Source organism: Corythoichthys intestinalis, chromosome 13, assembly GCF_030265065.1.
Source record: "Corythoichthys intestinalis isolate RoL2023-P3 chromosome 13, ASM3026506v1, whole genome shotgun sequence".
Classification (NCBI taxonomy): Eukaryota; Metazoa; Chordata; class Actinopteri; order Syngnathiformes; family Syngnathidae; genus Corythoichthys; species Corythoichthys intestinalis.
Window position 1 is genome coordinate 51227520 of NC_080407.1, and position 12333 is coordinate 51239852.

At 44.5% G+C, this 12333-nt stretch overlaps 1 protein-coding gene across 2 annotated transcripts in view; it reads right to left on the reverse strand.

Moving 5' to 3' along the window:
* The window catches only part of dock11 (dedicator of cytokinesis 11), a 60326-nt gene that overhangs the window by 13179 nt on the left and 34814 nt on the right, over positions 1-12333 (reverse strand). For both annotated transcript variants that reach the window (XM_057854360.1, XM_057854361.1), the window contains 15 exons: positions 11674-11775; positions 11499-11574; positions 8507-8595; positions 8172-8292; positions 8036-8102; positions 7914-7961; positions 7705-7844; positions 4332-4447; positions 4129-4266; positions 3873-4055; positions 3701-3814; positions 3400-3615; positions 442-499; positions 262-368; positions 66-188 (listed from right to left, as the gene is read on the reverse strand). In XM_057854360.1, the coding sequence (XP_057710343.1) occupies positions 66-188; positions 262-368; positions 442-499; positions 3400-3615; positions 3701-3814; positions 3873-4055; positions 4129-4266; positions 4332-4447; positions 7705-7844; positions 7914-7961; positions 8036-8102; positions 8172-8292; positions 8507-8595; positions 11499-11574; positions 11674-11775 (1698 nt within the window). The remainder of the gene's footprint in view (positions 1-65; positions 189-261; positions 369-441; positions 500-3399; positions 3616-3700; positions 3815-3872; positions 4056-4128; positions 4267-4331; positions 4448-7704; positions 7845-7913; positions 7962-8035; positions 8103-8171; positions 8293-8506; positions 8596-11498; positions 11575-11673; positions 11776-12333) is intronic.

The window sequence follows — 12333 nt, forward strand, 5'->3', positions numbered from 1 at the left end:
ATCTAATATGCAGGGATAGGCAGTATTTTCCTATTTGTCCAATATGAATACCGGTCTTGCAGTACCTCATACTCATGGCGCTTCTCATAGCAGGGGATGGCCAGTTTGGCGATGTGTGTAATCAGTTCGTAGCGCTCGGCTTTCCACAGAGCCTCCACGCAAACCTCTAAGTGCTCCACCAGGACTTCCTGGCAACAAGCAGGAAAAGAAAAATAATATTCCAATTGCTCCGATAACATTTTCGAGGCTCGGTCAAAGAACCTCAGTGTAATAGACGTCTTGCATTCCCGTGTCTTCCTTCATGGCGGCTTCCTCCTCGATGTTCAACGTGACCTTTTTGAAGGCGGCGAGCCCGCTGGGGAACAACTCTGTCCATTGGGAAGAATAGTCAGTGTTGGTCTTTTTGAGGATATTTGAAACAATGCAGGCTTGTTATCTTACTTTTCCTGTGAAGGTACTCGGCAACCAGCGCGGCCACGTGAACGTGACACATGGCTGCCTGTGGGAACAAGCAGAAATTCAAGTAGATCATTTAAATACGTTTGTACGGAGCCCCTAAAGTGAAATAAACAGAAATCATATAAATTTAAACAATCTGGTGCGCGCTGGATAGTATGTAGCGCGCGCTAGAAACTATCTGGGGCGCACCAGATTGTTTCTAGTGCGTTCCGAGACAATGTAATGGTGACGATGTGCAAGTAATGCAGTAATATCTTTACAGATCGGTTCTTGTGCACACAACGTGCACCAGAGAGTATGTGGTGCGCACTAGAAGGCTTCTGGTGTGCACCACATACATTCTAGTGCACAACAGATAGTATGTGGTGCGCACCAGATAGTTTCTAGTGCGCACCACATAGGTTCTAGTACGCACCAGATACTATCTGGTGCGCACTAGAATGTTTCTGGTGCGTACCAGATAGTTTCTATTGCGCACAATATACATTCTAGTGCGCAACAGTTAGTATGTGGTGTGCACCAGATGGTTTCTGGTGTTTCTGGTGCGCAACAGATAGTATGTAATGTGCACCAGATGGTTCCTGGTGTTTCTGGTGCACACCACATACGTTGTCGTGCGCAACAGATAGTATGTGGTGCGCACCGGATGGTTCCTGGTGTTTCTGGTGCGCACCACATATGTTCTAGTGCGCAACAGATGGCATGTGGTACGCAACAGAAGGTTCCTGGTGTTCCTGGTGTGCACCATATAGTATGTGGTGCACATTAGAATGTTTTTGGTGCGTACCAGATAGTTTCTAATGCGCACCACATGCATTCTAGTGCGCACCAGATGGTTCCTGATGTTTCTGGTGTGCACCACATGTTTTAGTGCGCAACAAATTGTATGTGGTGCGCAACAGAAGGTTCCTTGTGCGCACCAGATGGTTCTTGGTGTTCCTGGTGCGCACAAGAAGGTTTCTGGTGTGCACCAAATAGTTTCTGGTGTGCAACAGATAATATGTGGTGCACAACAGAAGGTTGCTGGTGCGCACCAGATAGTTTCTAGTCTGCACCAGATAGTTTGTAGTGCGCACAACATACTTTATGGTATGCACCAGATGGTTCCTGGTGTGCACCAGATGGTTCTTGGTGTTCCTGGTGCGCACCAGATAGTTTCTAGTGCCACCAGATAGTATGTGGTGCACAACAGAAGGTTGCTGGTGCACTCCAGATGGGTTCTGCAGCGCACCAGTTTGTTCCTACGGCGCACCAGATAGCTTCTAGTCCGCACCACATACGTTCTAGTGTGCAACAGATCGTATGTGGTGCACAACAGAAGGTTGCTGGTGCGCACCAGATAGTTTCTAGTCCGTACAACATACTATTTGGTATGGTTTTTGGTGTTCCTGGTGTGCACCAGTTTGTTCCTGGTGCGCACCACATACGTTCTAGTGTGCAACAGATAGTATGTGGTGCGCAACAGAAGGTTGCTGGTGCACACCAGATGGTTACTGCTGCGCACCCGTTTCTTTCCTGCTGCGCACCAGTTTGTTCCTGGTAGTTTCTAGTGCACACCAAATAGTATGTAGTGCGCACTAGAAGGTTTCTGGCGGGCACCAGATAGTTTCTAATGCCCACCACATACGTTTAAGTGCGCGACAGATGGTTGCTGGACAGAAGGTTGCTGCTGCGCAACAGATGGTTTCTGCTGCGCACCAGATAGTTTCTAGTCTGCACCAGATAGTTTGTAGTGCACACAACATACTATTTGGTATGCACCAGATGGTTACTGGTGCGCACCAGATAGTTTCTAGTGCACACCAGATAGTATGTGGTGCGCACTAGAAGGTTTCTGGTGGGCATCAGGTAGTTTCTAATGCGCACCACATGCGTTTAAGTGCGCAACAGATAGTATGTGGTGCACAACAGAAGGTTGCTGGTGCGCACCAGATAGTTTCTAGTCCGCACCAGATAGTTTCTAGTCCGCACAACATACTATTTGGTATGGTTTTTGGTGTTCCTGGTGTGCACCAGTTTGTTCCTGGTGCGCACCACATACGTTCTAGTGTGCAACAGATAGTATGTGGTGCGCAACAGAAGGTTGCTGGTGCACACCAGATGGTTACTGCTGCGCACCCGTTTTTTTCCTGCTGCGCACCAGTTTGTTCCTGGTAGTTTCTAGTGCACACCAAATAGTATGTAGTGCGCACTAGAAGGTTTCTGGCGGGCACCAGATAGTTTCTAATGCCCACCACATACGTTTAAGTGCGCGACAGATGGTTGCTGGACAGAAGGTTGCTGCTGCGCAACAGATGGTTTCTGCTGCGCACCATATAGTTTCTAGTCCGCACCAGATAGTTTGTAGTGCACACAAAATACTATTTGGTATGCACCAGATGGTTACTGGTGCGCACCAGATAGTTTCTTGTGCACACCAGATAGTATGTGGTGCGCACTAGAAGGTTTCTGGTGGGCATCAGGTAGTTTCTAATGCGCACCACATGCGTTTAAGTGCGCAACAGATAGTATTTGGTGTGCAACACAAGGTTCCTGGTGCGCACCGCATAGTTTCTAGTCCGCACAACATACTATTTGGTATGCAACAGATAGTATGTGCTGTGCACCAGAAAACTGCACCAAATGGTTTCTAATACGCACCAGATAGTTTCTAGTGCGCACCACATACGTTCTAGTGCGTAACAGAACTTATTTGGTGTGCACCAGATTGTTTGAATTGATTTTATTTCTGTCGATGTCCCTTTTGGGGCTCCATAAGTTTGTGTAGTAGTCAGAAGTTATTCTTATGATTTACTCATATTACTCTAACCTGCGACTTATACTACGACAAAAGTTACGGTAATTGAGTCCATCTTTTGCATACCACTAGAGGGACCCTGCTTACCACTGGTGGTAGTCATACCACTGCAATTACATGAAGATGGTGAGAAAATATTCTACCTCAGAAAGATCGTTATTCTTGAGGTGCGCGCGAGCCATGCTGTCCAGCCAGGTCCGTCTCAGTTCAGGGGTGCTGGCGTAGGACCGGGCCAGACTGTACTGCAGGTCCAGCAACATTTCCGGGTCTTTTTCATGCTCCCTCATCTGAGCCGTGGCCATCAGCACCGTACGGATTCGCTTGGTTAGACCCTTTACTTCTGAGGGGAACGCTGTGGACTAACAGAGGATTTGCGTGAGTAGGAGTAATGGATGGGTCGATCCAGAACAGAATGACACAATGCAGAAGTTCTGGCAACACTACCTTCATGGCTTTGTCGCTGTTCGCAAAGTTGTTGATGATGGAAAGCGACACCTGGAAGCGTGAACTTCCGCTAAGCGCCACGTCAGAAATCAGCTGGCTCACCGCGATGATGATCTGGTGAGGACGACCAGAGTCGCGTGGTCGAAAAATCTCGAATGAATTCGGACTCTACCTGCAGGTGCGTGCGCAGGAAGGTCTTCCTCTTGGTGTACTCGTAGTTGTTCTTCATGAGCAGATAGAGCAGCGCCGAGGCTTCGGCTCTTAGCGACGCCATCTTGGACACGCAGCACTTGAGCACCTCGCAGCACAGAAGCTCACAAAGGGTCACGCGGCCTTTGAACAGCACTGAGGGGAACTGAGGAGCAAAAACGATGAGCTGCTTCATCTTGCAAAGACTTTTTTTTTGGCAGCGTAGCCGCTGAACCGACCTTGTTCATGAACGCTCGCAGCGCGGCAAACACGTGCCTGTAGGCGGCTTCGGATTGGCTCACTTTGAGGAACGTGAGGTAGACGTCAAATACCTTCCTCATCAAAGGGTTGTGTCCGTCGCTGTCTGTCAACTGGGTCTGGCGAGAACATAGCCGAAGAATTAGAAACGATAAGACGCGTGTACGGCGGCGTGTGAGTTCACCTTAAAGAACTGAATAAAAAGTGAGAGGATATCCAGGACGCTTAAGCAGACCTCAGTGGAGATGTTGCCCTCGAGCAGAGCCTGATGATGGATTTCTGCCTCAGGCGCCCCCATCCCTAGACACACACGAGTGTTGAATGCAAAAGATTTTGAGAGGGAATTCTGAGATTGATGACATGACCTGGTATGAAAAAGTATGTGAACCTTTTGGAATTTCTCACATTTCTGCATAAAATCCCCATCAAATGCGATCTTTGTCAAAATCACACTGATGTAAAAACAGAATCTAACTAAAACCACCCAAACATTTTTTGGTTTTCATATTTTAATGAGGATAGCATGCAAACAATGACAGAAAGGGGAAAAATAAGTAAGTGAACCATCTGCCTAAAGACACTTAAAGTATGTGGTGCGCACTAGAATGTTTTTAATGCGCACCATTAACGTTCTAGTGCACAACAGAAAGTATGTGGTGTGCACCAGATGGTTCCTAGTGCGCAACAGAAGGTTCCTGGTGTGCACCGGGAATCCCAGGAACCATCTGGTGCGCACCACATAGGTTCCAATGCGCATCAGATAGTATGTGGTGTGCACTAGAATGTTCCTGGTGCGTACCAGATAGTTTCTAATGTGCACCATATACACTCTAGTCCGCAACAGATAGTATGTGGTGCGCAACAGATGTTTCCTGGTGTTTCTGGTGCCCTGGTGCGCAACAGAAGGTTCCTGGTGTGCACCAGGAATCCCAGGAACCATCTGGTGCGCACCACATAAGTTCCAGTGCGCACTAGATAGTATGTGGTGCGCACTAGAATGTTTCTGGTGCGTACCAGATAGTTTCTAACGCGCGCCACATACGTTCTAGTGCGCAACAGATGTTTCCTGGTGTTTCTGGTGCGCACCACATACGTTCTAATGTGCAATAGATAGTATGTGGTGCCCAACAGAATGTTCCTGGTGCGCAACAGGTAGTATGTGGTACGCACTAAAATGTTTCTGGTGCGCAACAGGTAGTATGTGGTACGCACTAAAATGTTTCTGGTGCGTACCAGGTAGTTTCTAATGCGCACCACATATGTTCTAGTGCGCAACAGATAGTTTGTGGCGCGCACCAGATGGTTCCTGCTGTTTTGTAATGCGCACCACATACACTCTAGTGCGCAACAGATAGTATGTGGTGCGCAGCAGAAGGTTCCTGGTGTTTCTGGTGCGCACCACATATGTTCTAATGTGCAATAGATAGTGTGTGGTGCCCAACAGAATGTTCCTGGTGCGCACCAGGTAGTATGTGGTACACACGGGAATGTTTCTGGTGCGTACCAGGTAGTTTCTAATGCGCACCACATACGTTCTAGTGCGCAACAGATAGTTTGTGGCGCACACCAGATGGTTCCTGCTGTTTTGTAATGCGCACCATATACGCTCTAGTGCGCAAAAGATAGTATGTGGTGCGCAGCAGAAGGTTCCTGGTGTTTCTGGTGCGCACCACATACGTTCTAATGTGCAATAGATAGTATGTGGTGCCCAACAGAATGTTCCTGGTGTGCACCAGGTAGTATGTGGTACGCACTAGAATGTTTCTGGTGCGCACCAGGTAGTTTCTAATGCGCACCACATACGTTCTAGTGCGCAACAGATAGTTTGTGTCGCGCACCAGATGGTTCCTGCTGTTTTGTAATGCGCACCACATACGCTCTAGTGTGCAATAGATAGTATGTGGTGCCCAACAGAATGTTCCTGGTGCGCACCAGGTAGTATGTGGTACGCACTAAAATATTTCTGGTGCGTACCAGATAGTTTCTAATGCGCACCACATACGTTCTAGTGCGCAATAGATGGTTCCTGCTGTTTTGTAATGCGCACCACATACGCTCTAGTGCGCAACAGACGGTATGTGGTGCGCAACAGATGTTTCCTGGTGTTTCTGGTGTGCACCACATTCGTTCTAATGTGCAATAGATAGTATGTGGTGCCCAACAGAATGTTCCTGGTGCGCACCAGGTAGTATGTGGTACGCACTAGAATGTTTCTGGTGCGCACCAGGTAGTTTCTAATGCGCACCACATACGTTCTAGTGCGCAACAGATAGTTTGTGGCGCGCACCAGATGGTTCCTGCTGTTTTGTAATGCGCACCACATACACTCTAGTGCGCAACAGATAGTGTGTGGTGCGCAGCAGAAGGTTCCTGGTGTTTCTGGTGCGCACCACATACGTTCTAATGTGCAACAGATAGTATGTGGTACGCAGTAGAATGTTTCTGGTGCGTACCAGATAGTGTCTAATGCGCACCACATACGTTCTAGTGCGCAACAGATAGTTTGTGACACGCAGCAGAAGTTTCCTGGTGCGCGCTAGATAGTTTCTAATGCGCACTACATACGTTCTAGTGCGCAACAGATGGTAGGTTGTGCGCACCAGGAACCTTCTGTTGCAGGTGAACCATCTGCCTAAGGACACTTACAGAGCAATTGAAACCAATTTTTACCAAACAATTTAAATTAGCTTAAGCTCAATCTTGGTCTCACACAAAAATACACACGGTCCCAGTGCTTTGGTCAGATGAGACCAAGATTGGGCTTTTTGGCAACAAACACTCCAAGTGGGTCTGGCGTGCAACGAAAGATGCGCATGCTGAAAAGCACCTCATACCCACTGTGAAGTATGGGGGTAGGTCAGTGATTCTGTTTCGCTTCCAAAGGCTCTGGAAACCTTGTTAGGGTGCATGGCATCATGAATGCTTTGAAATACCAGGACATTTTAAATCAAAATCTGTTGTCCTCTGCACAAAAGCTGAAGATGGGTCATCACTGGGTCTTTCAGCAAGACAATGACCCTAAACATATGGCCAAATCTACACAGAAATGGTTCACCAGACACAAAATCAAGCTCCTCCCATGGCCATCTTTGTTGGCAAAAGGGTGTTGTACAAAGTATTAACACCAGGGGTGCTAATAATTGTGACACACATTATTTGATGTTTAATCATTTTTTCTTTAGGTGGGATTTTTTTTCCCGACTGAATGAATGCACTTGTATAGAAGGTTGGAATTTTCTCTTTTTTTCCAATAAGATCCAATATTATTTGAAAAAAAATAAATAAATTAGAAGGTAAAAAACACGTTTTTCAGGGGTGCCAATAATTATGGAGGGCACTGTATATTTTAAGAACTACTTGTCTTTCTATCAGTGTTTTCCTTTAAGAATAGCGTATAGAGCATTTGAGATGTCAATATCAGTGCTGTCTTCCCCTTGAAAAGCTTTGTAATGGAACTTTGTGGTTAAAAAAATACTAGGTGAGTCAATTATATGCAAGGAATTTCAAGCAAACGTGAGTCATCTTCGGAGGTGGGATCAAATCATGAGTCAACGTGCCTATGTTGAAAGTGAGCGACGCCTCCATGGTGCCGAACTGGTTGACCTTAGTCTGGATGGCGCTGGCTCGGTTGCAGCGCATGGCCGGCATCGTCTGCGACTTCCGGTCAGGCGAGAATAACTTGCACGCATCCTGAGTCCTGGACGATGAAAATAGGGTCTCAAATTCCAAAGCGGTTTTAAGATGAATTGGCATTACCGCATCTCACCTGGCTATGTTCCTCTTCCCAATGTAACGAAACTGAACCAGACAGATCCTGCAAGCGGGTGCGAAGCGAGAGGATGTGACGTAAGCGTAAGCTAGCTTCGAACCGTTTAAAAAGCAACTCACTCGAGCAAACTGAGGAAGTTCATGATGTCTTGGGGGCTGATTTTGCTCCAGTAGGCAGTGAGTGTGTCTGTGAACAAAAATGACACTTAAGATTTCTTTTCAGAGGCATCTCCAGCAGTTTTGTCCAATCACCCACCCTCCGACAAGGTCTTGGCCACGTGTAAGAAGGTAAACAGAAGGCCCTTGATTTCATAAGGCCCCAATCTGCTGGCGTTGGGCCCGGGACTGCTGCTCATGGTGGAGCCACGTCTTTGCAGCTGCATAACCAAAACAACATTAAAAAAAGGCTTTTAATCTAATGTAATGTTTAGAACATAAGTAAATCATTAATCTGTGCTCAAAACAAAGCAGAAGCTAAAATGCAAATGAAAACAAATTTTTATGATTAATGATTCATGCCAACTGATAATAAAATCTAGGTCACTTGCAGCCAAGGCAACGCTATATACAAAAGCTATTAAAAAGCCTTACGTCAATGCTATCTGGTGTCCCAGAATCCATAAACAGAGATCCTCTGGAGTCTTCCCTCCTCACCACATGACCATTCAGGAAAGGCATTCCTGATAACAACATAAAATCGTGAAACACTGTTATGATTAGGCTGTAACGTCACTGTATGTTATCTAGTGTGACTCAAAAGTTCATGTGTTTAATCCTTGTTCATACTCGTGTAAAATTATGAACATAAATTACAGCACCATGCAAAAAATAGGCTAAAAATCCCAATTTGGCATAAACCAGGAAATAGCTACAATCTATGTGTACTGTATCTATTAGGGGCAAAACACACAAGCGTCAGGAGGGGATGAGCGATGGCAAAATGCGAAAGTCGTCTCCGTTGAGCTGGGGGGGGGGGGGGGGGGCCTGGTGGACGAAAATGTCATTGCATATACCCTAATTTTCGGACTATAAACCGCTACTTTTTTCCCTCATTTTGATTTGATGATTTATTTGGGTTAATAGGTAAAACTTTATTTGACAGCGGCATCATAAGACTGTCATAAGAACTATGACATGACACTATCATGGGCATTACTGAATGCTTATGACAGATGTCAATATGTGTCATGTGGCATATTATGTCACTAACTCCATTCATGTCCAGCTCAGATCTTTTACGTCCATTCAAGAGTGAGATAATTTGCTGGATGACACTAACCGACATCTATTATAAGCATTCAGTAATGCTTATGACAGTGTCATGTAATAATTATGACAGTATTATGGCACCGCTATCCAAGAAAATGTTACCAAATACAATAGCTAGCAATTAATGAAATAACTGGAACAGTAACTGAAGAAATAATTAGCACAGAATATGAATTTTAATTGTTATTTACACCTGTAGTGCCGCAATGCATGCTAGGAGGCATGTTGGATGACAACAGTGTTGACAGCAGGTGGCAGCAGAGGTTCACTGTCTCCCCCAAGGGAGCAGTGATGGCCAAATGAAGATTTTTGAAACAATAAGGCTTTGCGGCCAATTGGTTCAAAGCTTCATGGTGGTTCATTTGGTTTCATGACAGTCTTATAATGCCTTTGTCGAATGAAGTGTTACCAGTTAATATCTTTTGGTGTAAATATCCCATAATACAATGAGGACCACTGCGGCTTATAGTCCAGTGCGGCTTATCTATGAACAAATGCCGTTTTCATGTCAACTTTGGTGGCTGGCGGTTTATAGTCAGGTGCGCCTTATAGTCCAGAAATTATGGTAATTGACTTAAGTTAATTCGTTCCAGGACCTTGTTTGTAAGTGGAAATGGTCGTATGCTGAGACGTTTTTTTCCAATAAGAATACATCATAATTATCTAGGTATTTTCCAAAGACCCAGATAAAACCCAGATAGTGTTATTCTGCAGGGAAACGACCCCGAAAAATTTCCCATTTGCCCAAAAACGCCGATTTTTCACTTCATTTTTCAATTTGGAAAAAATTTACCGTTCCCCGGAAATTTGCCAAAAACTTTCCCATTCATTTTTAATGGGATGCAACGTTCAAATTTCCCATTCAATTCCAACGGCATTTCCAATGGAATTTACATTGCATTGATGACATTGACAGCCATGTATGTCGAATCTATTGATGCCAATGTACTTGGATTCCGTTGACGCATATGTAAGTCGATGTCATTGACGACCATGGACGTCCAAATTTTCCATTTATTTCCAGTGTCATTCGCATTGCATTGACGCACAAGTACACAATTGCAGATGAGGGCTATGCACGTCCTTGCCATTGACATCCATGTATGTCAATTCTATTGATGCCAATGTACTTGGACTTCATTGACACATATGTAAGTTGATGCCATGGATGGCCATGGCTGTCCAAATTTCCAATTCATTTTCAATGGCAAAAAAACAAATGTTCCCAAATCAACTGGAAATGAACAGATATCAAAAGGACGTGTCCCCCAAATGTCCCCGATTCCATTGACGCATATGGAAGTCGATGCCATTGACGCTCATGGATGTCCAAATTTCCCAATTAATTTCCAACGGCAATAACATTAAATTGAGGACAATTTAGTCAGATGCCATTGATGGCCATGTATATCAATTCTGCTGATGACGATGTACTTGGATTCCATTGACACATATGGATGTCTATGCCATTGACGGCCATGGATGTCCAAATTTCCCATTCATTTTCAATGACATTGACGTCCATGTTTGTTGATTCTATTGATGCCAATGTACTTGGATTCCATTGACGCAAATGTAAGTCGATGCCATTGACGGCCATGGACATCCAAATTTCCCATTCATTTTCAATGGCACAAAAAACAAATGTCCCCAAATCAACAGGAAATGAGCAGATATCAAAAGGACATGTCCCCAAATGACCTGATGACCAGGACACGCCCCCAAATGCCCTGAAATGACCTGGACACACCCCGCAAATGACCAGATATGACCAGGACACGCCCCCCAAATGTCCCCAAATGACCTGATATGACCAGGACATGCCCCCCAAATGTCCCCAAATCAACAGTAAGTGACCTGTTATGACTAGGACATGTTCCCCAAATGTCCCCAAATATAGCATTATATAGCAGTATATAACGCATTATATACCAGCATATAATGCTATATTATATATATATATATAGCATTTAAGTTAGCTGACTTTTGCCATGCAAGTTAGCCAGTTGTTGCATTGTTGCAATTTGCTATCTTTCATCGCAGAAGTCTGCTAGCCTAAATGATATATAATGCTAATGTTTACAACAATTGGATAACTTGCATAGCAAAACTCCGCTAGCTTAAATGCAATATAATGTTAATGTTTACCAGATTGTTTCTGGTGTGCACCAGATTGCTTAAATTTATTTTATTCCTGCCGACGTCCCTGCCGTAGGTGCCACTTACCGGTGCATGAAAACCCTTGAAAATGTGTGTAGGCTTTTTTTTTTTTGCCATAATTCCACTTTATTTGCTCATACTCAGGTCAACTTACCGTGGTCTTTTTCTAATGCAGTGCTGACTCTTCTGCTGTCTGTAGAGCCACTTGAAACAAGGTCATCTCTAGATCCCTGCAAGGAACAGGTCAAACATTATGCAAAGATTTTATAAGCTTAGCTTTTGCATGACATGCAAAGCTCCCATCGAGAATGTTGATTTTCAAGACTTACATTGAGATTGGAAATGTATGGCTGAGCTGACAGTTGCTTCAAGTTCTGAAAGAGCAACTCAAGCAATGGCAGGTAAAGCAAACAGATCCTGGCCTGCTGGTTCTAAAAAAAACAAAAGTAAAGTTGCACCATGTCGTATATGTGGTGAAAATGAAACAGTGGTACCTCTACTTAAGAGCATCTTTACATCCATAATTTTCAGGTTAAGACATGCCTAAACAGGAAAATATTGCTTCTTGTTAAGAAAGAAATTCCCGGATAAGAAAGGCAAAAATACAGTATGGCTGGTACTCGCAGCTCCCAGACTAATAGCTGCTCTGCCATTGGCTATTGGCTAGCATTCCTGGCATCTAATTGGCTAAGAGGGATCTCTACTGTATGTGTATGTGTGTATCCCAGTGCCTTCTTCATTCGCCCTACGTGTTCCGACAGTTTTGCATTAGTGTATTAACTTTTATTCTTTACTATTTTCTTGTTTTTTTACATTATGCACAATTAATGTTTATTGTGCAATAATCTAATTCTAACATGTATTTGTTACATTTTTTGATGATTAAAACAGATTTATGTCTGTATTTTGGGGGGTTTGGAACGGATTAGGGCATTTACATGGAAAACTTGACTCTACTTAACACAATTTTCAAGTTAAAAAACTACTCC